The 21,717-nt window shown below is 35.5% G+C and overlaps 2 protein-coding genes and 1 long non-coding RNA gene across 3 annotated transcripts in view; all 3 read right to left on the reverse strand.

Moving 5' to 3' along the window:
• Positions 1 to 247: 247 nt before the first annotated feature.
• On the reverse strand, positions 248 to 7,393 carry LOC130248043 (uncharacterized). The gene is made up of 2 exons (XM_056481559.1): positions 7,361 to 7,393; positions 248 to 2,557 (listed from the first exon to the last, which is right to left on the reverse strand). Exon 2 carries the CDS (start codon positions 1,662 to 1,664, stop codon positions 585 to 587), a length of 1,080 nt encoding a protein of 359 aa, XP_056337534.1. The 5' UTR covers positions 1,665 to 2,557; positions 7,361 to 7,393; the 3' UTR covers positions 248 to 584.
• Positions 7,305 to 20,040, reverse strand: LOC130247985 (nesprin-2-like). The gene is made up of 11 exons (XM_056481498.1): positions 19,936 to 20,040; positions 19,714 to 19,857; positions 17,692 to 17,832; positions 14,432 to 14,469; positions 14,189 to 14,339; positions 12,407 to 12,565; positions 12,130 to 12,297; positions 9,783 to 9,881; positions 9,424 to 9,627; positions 7,394 to 7,782; positions 7,305 to 7,317 (listed from the first exon to the last, which is right to left on the reverse strand). The coding sequence occupies exons 1-11, from the start codon at positions 20,038 to 20,040 to the stop codon at positions 7,305 to 7,307; spliced, it is 1,611 nt and encodes a 536-aa protein (XP_056337473.1).
• Positions 20,041 to 20,927: 887 nt separating this feature from the next.
• LOC130248044 (uncharacterized) overlaps positions 20,928 to 21,717 on the reverse strand; it is a 3,638-nt gene continuing 2,848 nt past the window's right edge. The window contains exon 3 of the long non-coding RNA XR_008839593.1: positions 20,928 to 20,998. This is a non-coding gene — a long non-coding RNA (uncharacterized LOC130248044). The remainder of the gene's footprint in view (positions 20,999 to 21,717) is intronic.

Below are 21,717 nucleotides of genomic sequence, written 5' to 3' on the forward strand. Positions count from 1 at the left end.
AAGCAATCTTTCAAGCTCTTGTTCTTCAGGTTTTTTTGTGCCAGCAGAGCTCCTCTGTTGAGTTTTGGCATCTTTATAGGCAAATTCATCTGCTCTTGAGTCTTTAGGACCTGTACATTGTGTCTGCAACAGTGACACATGACTGTCTGATAATAATGTTGGTGAATCGACATCTACAATGACAGCAGGAATCTGTGTAACACATTCAGCTCTCATGACTGGTGAAGCGTCTGTTGGCATTAATTTCTCTGTGAGTTTTAACTGTACAATGTCTCCTGTTTCTGAAACCACATCTGTAGCTTCAATATGAACTTCAACAACTCCAACAGTCCCAAAATGTCCATCCTTTGCCTCAGTCTGCAGGAGATTCAAAGTCTCTTCTTGTACAGTGTTACCAGATTCTGTGACTTTGTCTTCTGTACTCTTTGACTGACTACAGGTTGAAGACACATTCAGTGCAGTATCTGTAGTGTCCGGCACTATGATCTCAGAAGTTTGAAGACTTTCTGATTCAGCTGTGCTTTTATGGTCAGATCTAGATGCCAGCTTTACAATACTGATATTGTCTGATTTCTCTGCATCAGCTAATTTAATCTTTTCTTCCCTTTAGCAACATTTGGAGGTTTCTGATGTACGTTTGCTTCATTTGAAGGTTCTGCAAATGTGTGTTTCTCAGACATTGTGACATCCTGCTTTAGTGCTTTAATCCCTGATTTATTGTCTTCAGCACAGGCATCCATTTGACGTGATGTTTCAGCATCATTAACTTTATGCAGCTTCTCTTTTTCAATGTCAGACTCCCTGATCTCAGAAGTGTTGGGCTGAACAGCCTCCTGTATTACAGAGCTACTTGATTCCACTTTGTCCTTCTCTGAAAGGGATCTTTCAGGCTCTTGTTCTTCAGGTTTCCCTCTGCCAACAGAGCTCCTTTGTTGAGTTTTGACATCTTTATAGGCAAATTCTTCTGTTTTTGAGTCTTTAGGACCTGTATGCAACTGTGACTTATGACTCTCTGATAATAATGTTGGTGAATCGTCATCTACAATGACAGCAGGAATCTGTGTAACACATTCAGCTCTTATGACTGGTAAAGCATCTGATGGAATTGATTTCTCTGTGAGTTTTGACTGTACAATATCTGCTGTTTCTGAAACCATATCTGTGGCTTCAATATGAACTTCAACAACTCCAACGGTCCCAAAATATTCATGCTTTGCTTCAGTATGCAGAAGATTTAAAGTCTCTGTGTCCACAGCTTCTGCTAGTTTGTCTTCTGAACTCACTGACTTTGTGGTCTTTGACTGACTACAGGTTGAAGTGTCTGTAGTGTCCGGCACTCTGATCTCAAAAGTTTGAAGACTTTCAGAATCAGCTGTCATTTTATATTTAGATCTAGATGTGTTCAGCTTTATAATACTGATATTGTCTGATTTCTCTGTAGCAACTGATTTCTTGATCTTTTTCCTACCTTTATTAACATTCACAGGTTTCTGAAGTGTGTTTGCTTCATTTGAGGGCTCTGCAGATGTGTTTTTCTTAGTCTCATTACAACTCTCAGACATTGTGACATCCTGCTCATGTACTAAAAAGCCTAATTCACCGTCTCCTCCTTTGTGGACATCCATGATTTCATGTTGCTTCTCTTTTTCAATGTCAGTCTCCATAACCTCAGAGAGGTTGTGTTGAAGAGCTTGTTGTATTTTAGAGCTACTGGATTTCACATTGTCCTTTTCTGCAACCTTTCTCAAAGTTTTCTCAGTCCTAGATGAACTCCTCTGTTGATTTTGACATCAGAATGAGAGAATTCATCTGTTCTTGAGTATTCAGTAACTGAACGTTGCATCTGCGTCAGTGACTGACATTGGACTAATGATAATTCCGGGGAATCAGCATCCAGGATGATGGTAAACACTTTCTTTGCTGTTTTAGAGCTTCCATGATGAATCGATGGGTGTGAAATCTTTTGCTCAAGTGATTTAGAAGATGAGCCCTTCTTAGTTTTAGGTTTGAAATCATGGTCAGAAACAGAACGAGTGCGCTCAGAATCATCAATATGATTGTTTTCATTGAGCTGCGCTTCTGATGTAGTAGGATTAGCATATAAACTATAAAGAGATTCATCAGAAGTACTTAATACAGCTTGTTCTTCATCTACACTAACACTTGGTTTGGCCTTCAGTGTCAAACTATCCTTTGCTTTCTCTTTGGTCCTATCATGAACCACTGAAACAGTATGCCACTGAGTTGAACAAGCTGAGGTAGTTTGTGCAGGCAGGTTTTGGATGGATTTGGTAGGATCAGAATCCAGTATTATGGTAAAGATTGGCTTTGGGCTTCGACAAGGAGAAGTCATTTTACTGTCATACTCTCTTACTTCAGATTCAGACAAGGACTGCCGCTCATCTGTGTAGCCGGATGGGAGAATCTCAACATCTGCTTTTGCTTGCCGTGTAGTGCAAAATGAACCTGATCTTTCTTCTGTTTTGTGGACTTTCCCTCTAGGCATTATCTTTACATTCTCCGAATCCAAATCATCCACAGCTTTACCAGCGGTGACCTGTAAAACAATCAGACCGAACAGAACAATGACCAAATGTCAATAAGCATCCTTAAACAGCAAATGTTTCTTCAACCATTTTTATGATGCATGATATCATTTAACAATACAAATACTGCACACTTCAACATTTGGTAACACTTAATAATAACTACACACTATGAATCATCTATTAAGCATTAGCAATAGTGAATTCATTATCTGTTGCATTAACTCTACAATAATAGATGTTAGAAAGCAGTTTATAACTGCAGATACAAATGCTCTATTCTTGACTTACAAGCACATCTGTAATGTGCTTTATAATTGTATTTTCATGTTTTGTTAATTATTATTTTTTATTGCTAAATGAAGTGTTGCATCATTACAAACAGGTTATTTAAGAGAATTTGCTGATTATTAAAGATCATTCAGAATGCGTATTTAAATGATTAATAAACTATTCAAATTAACATTTATATATATTATTCTTCAGGCATATACTAATGGTTAATTGATTTGAATAGTTTATTATTAATTTACTTGTGCATTCTGAATAATAAAACAAAAACACCAACTACTCTTAAATATTTTGATTTGTAAATAATGCAATACCTAATTTAGTCATGAAAAATTAATCAGTAACAAATTATGAAAGTACAATTATTAAGCACATTTTAATGTGCTTATAAGTCAAGATAGAGTATTTGTATCTGCAGTTATAAACTGCTTACAAAAATCTATAAATGTAAAGTTAATGCTTAACAAATATTGAATTAACTATTTGCTAATGCTTAACAGAGGATTCATATTCAAGTGTTACCCTACATTTTTCTAAAATTGGTCTCTTTAATTTAAATGAGCCAACCCTTGAATTCTTTACTATGAAAAAAAAAAAAAAAACTAAAAATAACATTTATCGATTATAGAGAAATTTAAATGTTTGGGCTTTTTTATTTATGAAACGCCTTTTTAATTTAACTTATCACTATTCCCTCATGTTCTGTTTGGGTCATTTTGACCCATACATGAGTTTCTTTCCCCCAGGTAGTTAATGCAAGTTAATGTTATCACATTGAGCTAAAACTCACCGACTTTGCTCACATAGAGTTTAACAATGTCCTATTTTTGGGATAATTTTGCACTCCAACTGGTTACACTTGTGCCGTTCAAAGTCAAAAATGACTGGCCCTACAAAAAAAGCATTTAACCTCATTATCCAATATATCATTAATTATCGGACCTAATCTTTTCCTCAGCTTGTATTCTTTTAGTTAGGACTGCACTTGTATTTCTTTTCTTGAACTGACTGATCACAGGCCTGATTGACTAATTGGCAGGGGGTTCCCAAACTGTTCAGCCTGCGACCCCCCAAACTAACAATGCCAGCGATTCGCAACCCCAAATTCATCTGAGGTGTAAAATATAAATACACAAACATTGCACACAACAACAATATGTCTATATAACACAAGCATGAAAACAGTCTAAAAACCCATTTAATTTTATAGTCATTTATTAATTTGTTACTATTAACCTCAGCTAAAGAGACTGGTGGACACAATGTTTTCAGCACAAGTCTATTCTAGTTAATTTTTAAATCGCCAATCAGAGATCATCCTCAATGTGCTGTTGTGGCCTGTGTTTATTTTAATGCATTTAATTGCCTAAGAAAGTTTAACCTGGTGTTTTAAAAATCAATCTGCTGCAGCTGACGCTATTGCGGTGTTGTTATTCTAATGTAACAACACAATCCTATGAAAAAAAATTATTGAAAGGCTGATGGCTTTTTATTTGCAAGTTGTTGTTTTTTTATGCAACTATGAACTACTATTATTATTTTCTGTGGGTTAAGGATAAAATATGGTAATTCTAATAGTTTAATAAAATTTATTTGACTTTTGGAAATCACCAAGCATTGCCCTGTCATTATCCCACAATCCCCACTATAGGATTCACTGGTCTGAGGCTACATACATCAGTTTTAAGTGAAATAAATGTTCATTGGTGGACAATCTTTATCAATTTCTTGTACATGTGTTATGCTATATTATTGACCTTATTCGTTGTGTATGACGGGGCGCAGCCATTTGAATCGAGACTTCCGATCTCGTTCACTTCCATTCATTTTTAGACGTTAAAAACAGCTTGTTACGATGCTTGATGTTGCAAACTGGTGCAAAAAAGAGCACACTTCTGCATTTTAGAATAAGATCAATACAATTTATTAATTATTCAATTCAACTTTTAGTGAAATTGTTTTCTTTCCATCAGAGCTTTCTTTACATTATTTTTAAAACCTCTTACTAGCTGCAAACTTTTAAATGGTAGTTTATATTGAGCAAAATTGGAAAACGGGAGAAAAAAGTGTGACAGGATTAGACATAAGACCACACCAAGTAATTCACAAAGCCATTTTAAATGCTGTAACATACACACTACCTACTGTGCCACACTTTTTGACTCTTTTTAAACTGTTCTGAGAAACCATCAAGCAGAGCAGAATAATGCTGATAATGCAGCCTAAAGCTCTGACATCTGAAAAGCACCAGACTAAAATGATGTGCCACACAGCAAAAACAATGAATATCCAGCATTTTTCTCAGAGAAAGTAAAAAACAAGCTCTTAAAAGCAATGAGGTGGCATTCTACAATATGGCCCTAAATGCAGCGCAGAGCAAGTACTCCATTTAGGCAGGCTTTAGGCAGAATAGTGATTCTGTACCTACGCCACAGAGGTGCACTCAATGACTTTACTCCTGCTGACCCCAAACCAGACCCAGCAAGAAAAAATAAGTGGATGTCTGTCAAGGATTAATGATGCATGTTTCATTGACAGACACAAATCCTGTCAATTTTGCCATCCTTCCTGGAATATAACTCACTCTTTTATGATTTGTGTGTGACATTTTTTATGAGGAACTTATTATCAGTTGTTTTTTCAGTTTTGAAACATGAATCATGCATGTACTGTACACAAGTGGTGTACTGTACACCACTTATTTGTGTTGAATCTGCCGAAAGTTTAAACAGTATTTGAAAATGACCAACTACAAAATGTTATGGAACAAGTTCCTAAAAAACGATGAAACAGAAATTTAAAGGTAAAAAAAGTATTCCATTTGTACACTACTGTAAATTAGTTTTAATTTAATAGTATACTAGGGGGACGCGGTGGTGCAGTGGATAGTACTGTCGCCTTACAGCAAGAAGGTCGCTGGGTTCAGGTCAGTTGGCATTTATGTGCGGAGTTTGCATGTTCTTCTCGTGTCTGGGTGGGTTTCCTCCGGGTGCTCCGGTTGCTCCGGTTTCCCCACGAGTCCAAAGATATGCGGTACAGGTGAATTTGGTAAGCTAAAATTGTACGTAGTGTGTGAATGTAAATGAGTGTGTATGGATGTTTCCCAGTGATGGGTTGCAGCCTGGAAGGGCATCCGCTGTGTAAAACATTTGGTGGATAAGTTGGTGGTTCATATCCGCTGTGGCAACCCCAGATTAATAAAGGGACTAAACCAAAAAGAAAATGAAGGAATAATAGTATAGTACTTACTATTATTTACTATTAAATTTTCAATAACTAAATTAAAGTAAATTGTTCTTAAAAATGTACGATACAATTTTCAAAATACAATTAGACTTTATTTACGTTTTAATTATTTTAATTAAATATTAAAATGCTAAATATTTAATTTAATAAAATAAACTGCAATAATACCTTTTTGTTCAAGTTACAAACTGTATAACCGATTAAAAACACAGAGAATGTGTCTTGTGAAAGCCTAAAAGGAAAAAGATTTAATTTATTTATAAACTAAATTGCAAAGTTGGTTACTGAAAGAGGTTAAAGTTGTTGTTCTAACAAGGGTTTTAAACAAATTCTAACACATTTATTGAAAGGTTTTTTTTTTTCAAAATTGTTCATCTTTTTAAATAACTGACTCATCAATCAAATTACAGACTAAATGATTAATTGATTGACGGATTGAATGATTAATATTATCAGAAGCAAAAATGTACAATTATTGGGTTACACTTTATTTTGATGGTCCGTTTGTTGAATTTAAGTTACACTGCATCTACATGCCAATTAATTCTCATTAGATTAGAAGTATACTGTTAGGTTGGGTTAGAGTTAGTGTACTGTAAGTTGACATGTACATGCAATGTTTCTTATAGTCAGTTAAATGTGTGTTGACGGAGCAGTATCAATAGATATTAAGCAGACAGTCTACTAATACTCAAATAGACCAGCAAAATAAAGTGTTACCCAATTATTATGTGTAATATGTACAGTGTAGACAAACATAAAAATACAAAGAACTCAAAGTTCAGTTTTTCAATACTTTCTAAGCTCCTTCCCCCCACAATATTTATATAAATATAAATGTATAAATATAAATATAAATGTATAAATATATATATATATATATATATATATATATATATATATATATATATATATATATATATATATATATATATATATATATATATATATATATATATATATATATATATATATATATATATAAACAATCCAACAAGAGATATATATATAAAAAACAATCCAATCTAGCTCCTGTAGATAATTTCATCTGTTCAAAACTGCATTTCCCATAGTGTGTCAAAGGTTCTTTTTGGAGCATGATAGAACTGGAATGGAATTTAAATTGCTGTTAACAGACACAACTACATTACAGCTGTTTCCAAGAAACAAATTCATTCTAGTTCTCAAACTAAAATGATTTCCAACAAGACTCTTTGTATTTCAGTTCAGGTCACTTTAAAGACACAGAACAAACATATAAAAGAAAAGAAACTGACCTGTGCATATGTGAGTCTCTCCTCAGGTGTGACCGCCTGTTCTTATTCTCAGACAGAAGCATATCCTCTTTAAAGTACTTCTGCTCAGGAGCAGCGTCCTTTGCCTTGCCTCTCAGTGACTGTTCATCTGCTTTATCATGCCATACAGTCTGTAACTCGGTATCTTCTGCTTTTTTAATATGGGCCTTGATTTGCTTAGACTCTTCGACAGGCTGAGAACTTTCAGGCCTGTTTGGGTTCATTGCTTGTTCTCCCTTCTTTATAACCAGCTCTTTGGCAATGCCAATGCTTTCTTGAAGGTGAGCTCCAGCTTCAGCAAGAGTCTGCAGGTTTTCCAGACCTGCAATGCTGGCAAGGAGATCCATCTGCTGCAGTAATGCATCTGCCTGCTCAGCCTTCACTTCCAGCTGCTCCGCTAATCTCTGTCAGTCAAAACAGTTACATTAAAGGATTAGTCCATCAAAAAAATATGGGTGAACAAAAGTATGAACTAAAGAATGTGCCATTGGATACATGTACATCAAAATAGGCATCCAATATACACACAAGTGCTTGATGATTAAAGGGTAACAATTATTTTCCCTCCATAAAATTCTAACATTTTCGATATAATGTTTATGCTTCAAAACAGAACTAAACAGCACTGCTTGTTTGCAACACATGGACCATTTAGTTATTTGTGTGAATTACACTGTCTTGTCTTAAATGCTACATGCCCACCAAAAACAACACACCATATTTTGGTGCTTCCCAAAAAAAGGTTAAAGGATAAAAAAAAAACAATTCTTTCTAAAGGATGATGTTTTTGATGAAAGCAATTTCAGAATATCACAAAGGAACAAAAATGCTATTTTCATGGATCATATCAAAAGTTTACCTGTGCCACAATGAGAAAATGTAGACAGCTATATATACTGTAGTTAATCTACTTTTCTTTAATAAGCTATTCTTCATAATAACTGCAACGAAAATGGCTGATCAGACACATAATTATTCTGCTTTTATTCAACACAAGTCAATTTCTTCTACCCAGGTAAAGACTGGATGGTCACTTTTCCATCCGATGCGATTCCAAGGTATTTACAACACATAGGAATGCTCAGAACTGGACACACAGAGAACTTCTATAAGCTCCTTGCTTAAGACTGATGGTTTTAATGTAAACTTTTATTCTCTGTATGTGTAATCAAGTGTTTTGCAACAAGTCTCTTGCTCATGTATTAATAATATGGTTTTAAAACTTCTGCAATCAATGTTTAACTCTACCACAGCTAAACAAGATTAATGATGGTTCATGTTTGATGTACCTGCAAAGCTAATTTGGTGTACTGATCGATTGTTTACATTTTATGTTAATACGTGTGCAACATCTAAACATTTTAAGAAGCAGTTTACACCCAGAATGCCTATGCAAATAACTAAGTTTTGGACTGAAGATTATTAAATGTGCCTCTGGGGTGTTAACATCTCATTGGTAAACTCGGCTCTGGAGGGTGAATGCAAAACCACCTTTATAAAAGCTGGAAGCCTAAGGCCACGACCCAGACTAGAGAAACACTTGAACCCAGACCCGAATCCAGGAGAACCCCAGAGGACTCCAGGGAGCAGGTGTGGTCCTAGACAAAATGGGTCAATTGCACAGCACAGACATTCCCATTACCGATACCTTTCTATCTTTCTGTTCCGTCGAGAGTCTAAGTTTAGTGAGCCGCAACACCAGTAGTCAACACAACTATTAAAACAACTTGATTTTGTTCATCGGGAACTGATTGGTTCATCAGATTCTTGTGGTTTGCTATTGGCCAGTATTTTGTGATTGACAGGTTGATCCCATCCTCCTGTCCATGACATGTAAAACAGATGTTGTTGCATTGGCAAAAGGAAGCTATTTTTGATTAAAGATTACAATCATGCATGAAAAATCTGTTCTATTAAACACCATACTGAAGAAGACAGAATGTAAAAAGGAAGAAGGAGAAGATGAAGAAGGATAAGAAAAAGGTGAAGCAGAAGAAGAAGGGTTCGCTTTGAGTTGATGTTGACTTTACAGCACAAACATTCACCTGGATGGTATTGAGGGCATGTGGGCTTTCACATGTGTTCAGAGTGTTCAGATTATTTGTAATAGTCTGGATGGAGGACAGGTGATCTGCAATCTCAGTTGCCACCTGCATTTTGGCAGTTTCCAGCTGTCTGAACACATCTCTGGTCTCAAAAAAGAGCTCCTTCACCTCTGCCATCTTCTTCCTCAGCTGGCTCTCAATCACCTTTAAGAACATAGAAGCTTTAATATAATTACCTTTAAGAACTATAGTGAACTTGTGACGATATGAAGAGTGGTTTACCAACAGATCTCAACATACACATAAAACATATAAAATGCCATTATTTGAATAAATGACGAGTGTGAAAAGAAAACCACCTGCAGCTCCAGTGGAAACTCTTGACTCTGTAGAAGTTCCTGGATCTCTGAAGATCTGCGATGGAAATGAATGTTCTCCTCTTGAACCTTCAGATCATTCTGTGCATATTTACAAAGATACTGTCAGAACTCATGAAGAAAAACATGTAATCAATGTATTAGTACATTTTATATAAAAAATCTGGTCAAGCCTATTTATAACAAGAATCAGTTTAGAACCTCTACATTTTTACCTATTTGTCAGCATGAGTCATTTAAATGATTGAAAATATCATTAAACTTGGTTTTTTACTTTATTTACTTTAATGCGTACAGGTCCAGAATAAGCCTGTTGTTTCATTTTTACACAAATATATCTGTTAAAATTCGCCACTAGAGGATGCATATTCACAACAACTACAAAAAAGGCATGGTTTGGTAATTCCATGACAGAGTGAAATCATCAGGGCTGTGGTCTTCATTACATACTATGGGACTCCTGCAGGAATCATGTTCACAGATGAGCTAAAGTATTAAAACTTATAGAAATGAGTAGAGTTAGGCTAAAAGCCATTAAAGTGAAAGGAAGGAGACAGATTAAGCAACTGCTGATGAGAGATTAGCATGATGCAGCATAAAAGCTTTTATGCTGCCATGCTCCATCGTCTTTTGGCTCTTCCACTTGTGATCACATTTACTGTAATAGTATTGTTATATTGCTACCCAATGCAGTCTAATAAAATGCATGAGATATTAAAGCGTCTTGGGTGTTTCCACATTTTTATAAGTTAAAAAATGGAAATCGAGAGTGTATGATGTCGTCAGCATGGCAACCTAGGACATGATCTTATTTCTCTGGATTCAAATATTATTTGACAGATTTGCTAATAACAATAAAAAAAAACATTATATTAGTTATATAACTATAAACTATTCTTATATATATAAAAATAAATAAAAAAAAAAAAAAAAAATATATATATTATATATATATATATATATATATTAATAATATATATTATATATATATATATATATATATATATATATATATAATATATAGATAGTTCTGTCTGGTTCTTGAATCTCATTGGCTGACAGCCGTGAGATATTCTGCAAATAACAGCCCTCGTATAGCCTCTTCACCCTTGTGTATTACCCCACCAACATACAGCATGCTGTTGAATTGTTTTATAAATGCAATATCACACTCACAGCAGTGCGATATGGCTGTATATCGGCACTGGTGGGGGGCACTAAGGCACACCGCCTGTGGCCTCAGGTCACTGCATGCCTCTCACCAATGCCGTTATACAGCCATATAGACTGTTACTCGTGTGATATTGCTCATATATTACATATTGCATCTTACACATAACATATAAGTTCAATAATGATGAAACTTTTCGACAACCACAAAAAATTTGGGATTGATTTTCTTTTCCCTTAAAAAATACTTTATGCTGTAACAAGTACTGGAAAAAATGGTCTGAATATGTCATTGTAAACAGTTTGTGAGAATGTGTGTCAAATGTATTATGACTTGATTTTGTAACCCTTATGACAACCGGTTTGTTCTGTTTTTTTAGTTCTATTTTTTTTCTTTCTTTTCTCTAAATAAAATTTTTTTTAAAGTAAAATAAATAAATAAATAAATACTTTATGCTCAGCAAGGCTGTATTTGATTAATAATACAGTAAAATCAGTAAGATTTTGAAATATTATTGAAAATAAATACAATTATTTAGCTGACTAGATTTTAATATATAATTTATTCTTGTGATGCAAAGCAAAAATATCAGCATCATAACTCCAGTCTTCAATATCACATGATCCTTCACAACTCTAATGGACCCTTTTCACATTTCCAGGTTTCTCAGTAGCGGAAGTCATCATAGCTGGGTAACTTAGAGCACAGTGAATGGGAGAGTGCAACATATTATTTTTCTACAATCATATTTGTTGAAATAATAAAGAAAACATTCCAGCATGGTGGTATCAAGACTTTCAGAAAAAGGAAACAAAAATGTGTGAGACTCATAATGCTAGCTAGAAGAGAGAACAACGTCAAAGATGATATACAGTAATACATACATAAAAACATTTAAATGTCTATAAGTTTTTTTTTATTAAAAATTAATTATATTAAAAACTTTCAGATTTTAGATGCTGATCTCTGAAAAGGGTAAATTTAATGATTTGCAGAAATCTTTTGTAACACTATAAAAGCATTTACTCTTACTTTAGATCAATTGAAAGCATCCTTGGTAAATAAAAGTATTAACTTGTTTAAAAAAAATCCATAAATGTGTGAAAGTCTCAAGTAACATCCTAATATCGATCTCCAATTCTGTTATAAGTGATTTACCTGCATATCAAAAACATCCACTTCCGTCTTAAAGGGGTTTGACTGAGCAAGAGTTATGAGCTTTTGAGAACTCCAGCCCTCCACTTCACCAGCCAAAAGGAGGAGCTTCTCCCAAAGAGAAAAGCCAGCCTGAAGATTATCCAGATAGCAGTCTGTCTTTTCTGTCACCTGAAATAAAAGCAATTTAACAGGTTAATGACTACACTGAACATAAAAGAACAAAAGAGTATTTACATCACATTGAGATGTGATACATGAGATTAGTGAGAGAGCATACATCCAGCCAGCGGTCCATGAGGGTGTCCGCTTCACTTTCAAACGGGGCGTCTGTGCAGTCCAGAACCCTTCTCACCAGAGACTGAAGCTGCCTGCACACAGACCTGAACTCCTCCACCCCGTCTCCCAAACCACTGAGATCTGACTTTATACTTATCACCTGGACACACATTCACACACACATACAGTATATAAGTATTATACATTTTTATTGATATGAAGTATTGTCATGATGAAAGATGCAAAAATTATAACTTTAAGAAGTACAATAATGAAAAAAGAACTCTGGCCATTTATGTATAATAAAACACACACAAAAATGTATTGTAAACAAACATTTGAAACAAATTATAAACAAAAAAACAATTATCAAAGCAATTATCAAGTACAACAGAAATACAGTAAGGTATAGCAATACAACACTTTACACAATAAGGTTTCATTAGTGAACTTTAGTTAACGCATTCACAACAACATCGAGAAATAGCTACATTTGTTACAGAAGTTGATGCTGGTAATGATACTGTATGGTAGTTTGAAATAAAACACACTATTTTTCTTTTTTTTTGACAAAGACTGACTAAAAATTTACATTTCGATAACTTATAATCTATTGAAAAACAAGAATCTGATGTGTTTGTGAATCTGCAATCAATGAATTTAATGCAAAATCAAACAAACAAAACTAAATTTAGAGAAGCTTGAATTTTTTTATTGTTGTCGCAGATTTCCTGGAAATTTTGGCCATCCAGGAAACTGTTGCAATCCCTTCAGTTCCATCTGCAGTGTTTCATATTAAATATTAATAAAATATTCTAGAATCGAAAGTACTCATATAGTGTGTTGGTTAAGTTATTTCAAAAAATTTATTAATAAATTATGAATTACATCATTCATTCAATAATTTTCCTTCGGCTTAGTCCCTTACATATCAGGGGTCGCCACAGTGAAATGAACCACTAACTATTCCGGCATATGTTTTCTGCAGCGGATGCCCTTCCACCCGCAAGCCAATACTGTGAAACACCTATACACCTCCAATTCACACACATACAATACGGCCAATTTAGTTCATCCAATTCACTTATAGCACATTTCTATGGACTGTGGGGGGAACCGGAGCACCCAGAGGAAACCCACACAAACACAGAGAGAACATGCAAACTCCGCACAGAAATGCCACCTGGCCCAGTCGGGGCTCGAACCATTGACCTTCTTGCTGTGAGGCAACAGTGCTAAGTGAGCCACTGAGCCGCCACATTACATCATTCAAATTCTTATTACTGAAAAATCAAACTGTCTAAAAATTAAATGAATAAATCAATATATAATAGAATTAATTGACTTAAAACTACTTAAAATTTATTCAAATCTCAACACAGACAATAGAAATTTCATTCGACAGTCAACACTGCAAAAATGCTTTTCTCACTTAGATTTTTTTCTAAATATCCTAAGAAGCACGTGCTAGAAAAGCAAAAAATATAGTCTCATTTTCTCACATAATATGCCAAAATTGTGAATATTTGGACTAGAAACAAGACAAAAGTATGAAAAACATTTTTGGAGTGAAACAGAATTTTTGAAAAACAGTTTAAAACATTTTAAATTAATGTCACCATATTTCATTTCATTTATACACTACACATTCAACTAAAGACACTAGTCAAATCTATATCAACTGTATTTTACTACATACTGTAGAGATTTGCTTTATCTGAAATGATGCAGCTAATGCTGCCATCTGCAGTCCAGTTCACAGATTTTTTCTACAACTCTGTACCTTGCTGATGAGCAGCTGAAGGTTGTCTTTGCCCATGTATGAGGCCTGATCACCGATGGTCTGCTCTGCTCTCTGTAAAATGCCACCCAAACTATTTCGACAGCTCTGAAACTTCTTCAGCAGTTCGGTTAGAGAAGCACACTGCTCACGACTAAAACAATAGCAAGAAACAAACACATACTGTACTGTCTGATTAGAGCATTACAAAAAGAGTTTTTTTATAACCTTGTGTTTCTGGTTCACCTTTCAGTGACTGATCTGTGTGCCTTTTCCCATTGCGTCTGCACACTTCATAGATGAACTGGATGTTCTTCTCCATCTTTTTCTGATTATGACACTCCCTTGTTGGTGCTAGGTGACTTACATTCACATTGAAAGACCTCAAGCTGCTGACTTCCAGACTCTGCTTGCCTCTTTTGACCTCAAAAGAGCACCTACTTCTGCTACTCACAAATCAGGTAATCAACTAGACCTTATTTACACTCGACATTGCTTCGCTAATCAAACACTAGTAACTCCACTACAAACGTCGGATCATTTCCTTCTGTCTCTCAACATTCACATTACTCCTGAGCCACCACACACTCCAACTCTAGTTGCCTTTCGCAGAAACCTATGCTCTCTCACCCAATAGACTATCCACCATTGTTTTAGACTCTCTTCCTCCATATTGCAAACTCTCTGCACTTGATACGAACAGTGGCACTGATACACTCTGCTCCACACTAGCATCATGTCTAGACAGACTATGTCCTCTTACATCCAGGCCAGCCCGTGCCAGTCGTCCAGCACCCTGGCTCTCTGATGTTCTCCGTGAGCATCGCTCAAAACTTCGGGCTGCTGAGAGAATTTGGCGAAAAACTAAAATCCTGAACAGCTCATAACATACCAAACTCTTCTGTCCTCTTTCTCGGCTCAGGTTACTTCTGCAAAGCAGACATACTTCATCAGAAAATCAACAGCGCCACCAATCCTCTCTTACTTTTTAAAACATTATCCTCCCTCCTCTATCCTCCTCCTCCATCCGCATCCTCCACACTCACTACTGATGACTTTGCTACATTCTTTTGCACCAAAACTGCAAAAATCGGTGCTCAATTTGCTGCACCTACAACAAACACGCAAAATACACCACCAACACCACACACACTCACCTCTTTTTCCCAGCTCTCTGAGTCTGAGGTGTCCAATCTCGTGCTATCTAGCCATGCAACCACCTGTCCGCTTGATCCCATTCCCTCTCATCTCTTGCAAGCCATTTCTCCTGCAGTCATACCAACACTGACTCACATAATTAACACATCTCTTGACTCTGGTTTATTCCCCACTTCATTTAAGCAGGCTAGGGTAACCCCACTGCTAAAGAAACCCAACTAGGATCAAACACTACTTAAAAACTACCGACCGGTATCCCTGCTTCCATTCATGGCCAAGATTCTGGAGAAAGTAGTGTTCAATCAAGTCTTGGACTTTCTTACTCAAAACAACCTCATGGACAACAAGCATCTGGCTTTAAGAAAGGCCACTCAACTGAGACTACCCTGCTCTCTGTCGTGGAGGATCTCAGACTGGCTAAAGCAGACTCTAAATCAACAGTCCTCATCTTGCTGGATTTATCAGCTGCTTTTGACACTGTAAACCACCAGATCCTGCTTTCTACGCTTGAGTCACTGGGCGTTGCAACACTGTTAATCAATGGTTCAGACCTTACCTCTCTGACAGGTCATTCAGGGTGTCTTGGAGGGGAGAAGGTGTCCAACCTACAGCATCTAAACACTGGGGTACCTCAGGGCTCTGTTCTTGGGTCACTTCTCTTCTCCATCTACACGACATCTTTATTACCAGTCATCCAGAAACATGGATTTTCCTACCACTGCTATGCTGATGATACCCAGCTATACCTCTCTTTTCACCCTGATGATCCCTCAGTTCCAGCTCGCATCTCAGCCTGCCTGTCAGACATTTTACACTGGATGAAAGATCATCATCTTCAGCTTAACCTCACGAAAACGGAAATGCTTGAAGTTTCTGCCAACCCGACTCTACACCATAACTTTTCAATCCAGATGGATGGGGCAACCATTACTGCATCCAAAATGGTAAAAAGCCTTGGAGTAACGATTGATGACCAACTAAACTTCTCTGACCACATTTCTAGAACTGCTCGATCTTGCAGATTCGCACTCTATAACATCAGAAAGGTCCGACCCTTCCTATTTGAACATACAGCTCAACTCATTGTTCAAGCTTGTTCTCTCCAAACTGGATTATTGCAACTCTCTACTAGCCGAGCTTCCAGCCAACTCTATCAAACCTCTTCAGCTGCTTCAGAACGCAGCAGCACGAGTGGTCTTTGATGAACCCAAAAGAGCACATGTCACTCCGCTACTCACCCATTTGCACTGGCTGCCAGTTGCTGCTCGCATCAAATTCAAAGCTCTGATGTTTGCTTACAAAGCGACCTCTGGCTTTGCTCCTTCTTATCTGCTCTCACTTCTGCAGATTTATGTGCCCTCCAGAAACTTGCGTTCTGTGAATGAACGTCACCTCGTGGTTCCATCCCTAAGAGGGAAGAAATCACTTTCCCGAACTCTCGCATTCAATCTGCCCAGTTGGTGGAATGAACTCCCTAACTGCATCAAAACGGCAGAGTCACTTGCTGTCTTCAAGAAACGACTAAAAACTCAACTATTTAGTCTCCACTTTCCTTCCTTATCTGTAACTGCCTCTCTGGCTATACCACTAACTGTACTCTCTCTCTCTCAAAAAAAAAACATTACTAATGCTTTGCTTCTTAGACTTTACACACCTGAAACTTGCCTATAGCACTTATTTACTGTTGCACTTATAGTTGTGTAAATTGCTTCTTTGTCCTCATTTGTAAGTCGCTTTGGATAAAAGCGTCTGCTAAATGATTAAATGTAAATGTAAATTCAAAAAAAGGTTTGTAGTGTAGAATGTTTGTAAATGTGTTATTTTATAGTGTAGGATGTTGCGTTATTTTTGAATGTGAGAAAAAAACTTGATTTATACATAGATGCAACTTATCTGTGTCTTTTATCCCTTAACAAATCAACTGTGACCATGTCTGACATATAATAGGTTGTGACTATATTGTGAAAAATATGCTACATTCTTATACATTTTGATGGTTCATTTGAGTATTAGTAGACTGTCTGCTTAATATCTGTTGATACAGTTCCTTTAACAGACATTTATCTGACTATAAGAAACTTTGTAAGTACATGTCAACTTACACTAACCCTTACCCCATCCTAACAGTCTACTTATAATCTAATGAGAATTAATTGGCATGTAGATGCAATGTAACTTAATTCAACAAATGGACCATCAAAATAAAGTGTCACCCAATAAATGAACAATTAATAATGAAAAAGAAAATAAACAGAAATAAAACAAAAAAAAAACTGTTTTATCTTCTGGAATTTACTAAAAGGTCATTTTCAACAATTTACTTGTGGAGGCAAGCAAAGGAAAAGTACCTTTTGTGTTTGTTCAGCCTCAGAAAAATTAGGACTTGTTTGCTTCAACAGACCCTGAACACATAACAAGCCCACCGTCACTTCTCCAATCTGCTCTCCCATTTTACGAAGAGGACCACTTTTCTCCATGACCATGGCCAACTGAAAAACACAGATAAACAGGCATACAAACTTGTAATAAATTAAACACAACTTTTGTAAAACTTTTTACTTCCCGTGATTAGACTATTTGCAGATAATTTTTTGTCTCTGAGCAAAAAAGACTAATACTGTATACCACGATTTACACAAAGTGTTTCTAATTACCGCAATTAAATTTTTCTAGTTAGCACAACTTAATTTTTATAGTTAGTGCAACTCAATTTTTATAGTTGCTGCAACTTAATTTTAGTCTAGTTAGCGCAGCCTAATTTTTCTAATTACTACAAAAACATCTCTAGCTAGTGCACACCAATAAAGTAAAGTTCTTTTTGTTAGTGCAACTTACTTTTCTAGTTAGTGCAGCTTAAATTTTCAAGTTAGCTCAACTAAATTTTTTCAGTCAGCATAACTTAATTTCTAGTTACTGCAACCTATTTTTAGTTAGCCCGCTGTGTCTATTGTCTAACAAATGGCTGGGTAACACTTTCGAGCTGGTAAGTGGCAGGAGGTTTTGACTCCAATACTTCATTTGCACACTTTGTTTTCATGCTAAAATGTCTCATGAATGGGTCCTAATATGAGATCGGGCGTGGAAATGCAATTTACCCTGCTGACAACAATACTTCATTTACATGCTTTGTTTAGCAATCTCCAGTCACTTCACTCCTAAGAAACATTGGACAGGCATCTTGGTCTCAAACCAGACTTCTGATAAAATTCACAGACTGCAGACCTTTTAGAGTCTCCTATAGGCTCTTGCAGACTCGTGGACTTCTTGAAGAAAGGAAATAAAGGAATTCTGCTTGTTTTGAGCCTCCTGGACTGGGTTCTATTTCATTTATTTATTTTACAACATTAGCATACTTAATTTTTTTCAGTCATATAACTTAATCTTTTTAGTTACTGCAACCTATTTTTAGTTGGCGCACTTAACTTTGAGTCAATTGAGGTAGGCTGTAGAGAGTTTGCAGGATGTTCACTCTGTAAAGTCTTCAACCAGCAGTAGCAGCTTAGAGAAAATGGCCATTAAGTCTGTTTATGAAGCTCCAGAAAAAGCCACAAGATGGCTATGGACAAGAAGGGCTGATCCATGGGTGATGGCTACTGGGATGCAAGCTGGGGTCTGATCAACCTCAGCTGGGTCACCTGGGTGAGAGTGTCTGATGCTGAAAGACCAGAAACACCCTATGACCCAGGATACATTACTGACGATGTGTCCCAGTGCATCTAGATGATGTATCTTGGACACATGGCAACTTAATTTTCCTAGTTAGCACAACTTATTTTTTCTCGTCATTGCAACTTAGTTTTTTAGTCAGTGCAACTTAATTTTCCTAGTTAGCACCCTGTTAGTTCTTATAACTAATGCATTAACGAAAACAACGTTTAGTTAACATTAACACAGATTAAGTAATGCATAACAGATGTGTGGTTCATTGTTAATTCAACGCTAACTAATACAATCAAAGTGTTACTCTTGTGTAGTTCTCATAACTTATTTTTTTGAGTTACTTCAACTAAATTTTGTAGTTCTCATAGCTGAATTTTCCTAGCTACTGCAACTTATTTTTTATAGTTAGTGCTACTTAATTGATCTAGTCAGTGTAACTTAATTTTTTTAGTTAGCAATAATTGATTAACTAATGCATTAACTAACACATTGATATATGATTACTTAACATTATCAAAAATTAACCAATGGGTATCAGAAGTGTTAATTCATTTTAACTAATGCATGAATGTTTAGGACAACCATATCGCAAAATGTTAACCAAAAATAATGCTTCATCCAGCTTTTTCAGCACACTTCAGCAATGTTTAAAATGGCAGTCAGTCTCACATTGTGTAACACTTCATTCTAAAGATGAATAAATGTAATACTTTGTCTTTTGCCTCCTGCAGCGAGGCGTTGAGCTCATTCTGTAAGATGTGAATCTCCGAGGGCACAGATCTCCATCTCTTCATCACTCGCTCCATCACATCTTGCAGTCGAGCCTTTTGCGACACCAGTTCCACTTTGACTTCCTGCAGTGCAATACAACACAATGAATGCAATATCGACAGGCTCCCTTCCCTGTCAAACACAGGCCATAAAGCACAAACCTGTAGGTGTTCGGCAGCTGATTCGGACTGTAAAACAGTCAGAAGAGAGAGAAGATTCTGTTGAATGGAGCTCATCTCCTCCTGAACGCGACCAAACTCCTGCATTTCGAACAGCAGCTCTCTGCGGATGCTATTGCTCTGATCTCTCAGACTGTACAGGAGAAAAAAGATTTGTAAAACTGAATTATTTCTCAATATATGTGTGTGTGTGTTTGTGCATGCAGGGTCCAAATCAATTTGCTACACGTGAAAAGGCTGGTGAAAATTTATCCTCCTTGATATATATACACATATTTTTTTACTGGCAAAGAAACTGTATATGCATTATTTATTTAAAAACAGGCAGATTAAATTATTATTTGTTATTATTATTATTATTATTGTTGTTGTTGTTGTTGTTATTTCATGAAATATTATATCAGTGAAAGATTGAATTACTATTTAAGAATGTTTTAATTTGCTTTCAAATGTTAATGATAGACTTGTGTTGGCGTTCTATTCTGAAATGTGTTGAAGTTCTCTTCTGAAATGCTTCTCTTATGTTACCATCAGATTTATAAACTATTCTCTTTATAAACCATTTCAAAAATGTTTGGCACATATTTGCTGGCATATTTCTATAATTACAATGAATTAAGAGATTTTTTTATAATCACACTACACCATACTGAGACCTCAGGCGTTGTTAAAATTGCTAAAAGAATTACAGTGTGTATTATAAACGTGTCAGCACTGAATTTTTCTCTCATTTGGTCCTTGGCAAGTGTTCATTTTAGACTCTGTTAGTGGATGAAACAGTCATACCTTCTGCAGTGACCCAATAAAGACTGCAGGTCCTGACAGATTTGGGGAGACTCTTTCAGCTGCTGCAGATTTGTGACCCCGAGCAGCCGAGTCACATGATGTTGTAGTGATGCCAGAGTTTGATGTTCCTGCTCAATCCCGTCCTGAAGGTGCTCAGTGAGGCTCAGAAAACCCTGAAGATCCACAGTGATCCCGTCAGCAGTGACGAGTCTGGGAGATCAGTCTGAAGTCTGTCAAGACCTTCTTTTGACTTATTAAGCTGCACGTTATAAGTAAACAAGAAAAGAAATGAATAATGCAGAGCTTTTATTAAATTTGCATTAATTTTACAATGAGCCTACATAAAAAATATATAAAATAAATACCTGTATCATGGAAAGATAAATAAAATAAAATAAAATATAAAAAATAAAATAAAATAGCCTATGCCCATTTCATAGAAATTAAAAAAATTAAATAAAAAAAAATAAAAAAGCCCATTCCCATTTAACAGAAACTAAAATATAAAATAAAAATAAATAAAAAACAAAAAATAAAATAAACAAAAAATAAAAAAATAAAAAAATAGCCCATGCCCATTTTACAGAAAGTAAAGCATAAAATATAAAAAATAACAACAACAAAATAAATAAATAATAAAATAAAATAGCCCATGCCTATTTGCAGAAAGTAAAGCATATAATATAATAAAATAACGAAAAGTAAAAAAACTAAAAATAAATAAAATAAAATAGCCCATGCCCATTTCGCAGAAATTTATAAATAAAATTTATTAAAAAACATTAAAAAAAAAAATTTAACAGAAAGTAAATTATTAAATAAAAATAAATAAAATAAAATAAACAAAAAAACAAATACAGTAAATAAGCAAAAAATAAATAAAATAAAATAGCCCATGCCCATTCGCAGAAAGAATATAATATAATAAAATAAAATAACAAAAATAAATAAGATAAAATGGCACGGTGGCACGATCGC

The sequence above is a fragment of the Danio aesculapii genome, chromosome 20 (assembly GCF_903798145.1).
Source record: "Danio aesculapii chromosome 20, fDanAes4.1, whole genome shotgun sequence".
In the NCBI taxonomy this organism is placed as follows: domain Eukaryota; kingdom Metazoa; phylum Chordata; class Actinopteri; order Cypriniformes; family Danionidae; genus Danio; species Danio aesculapii.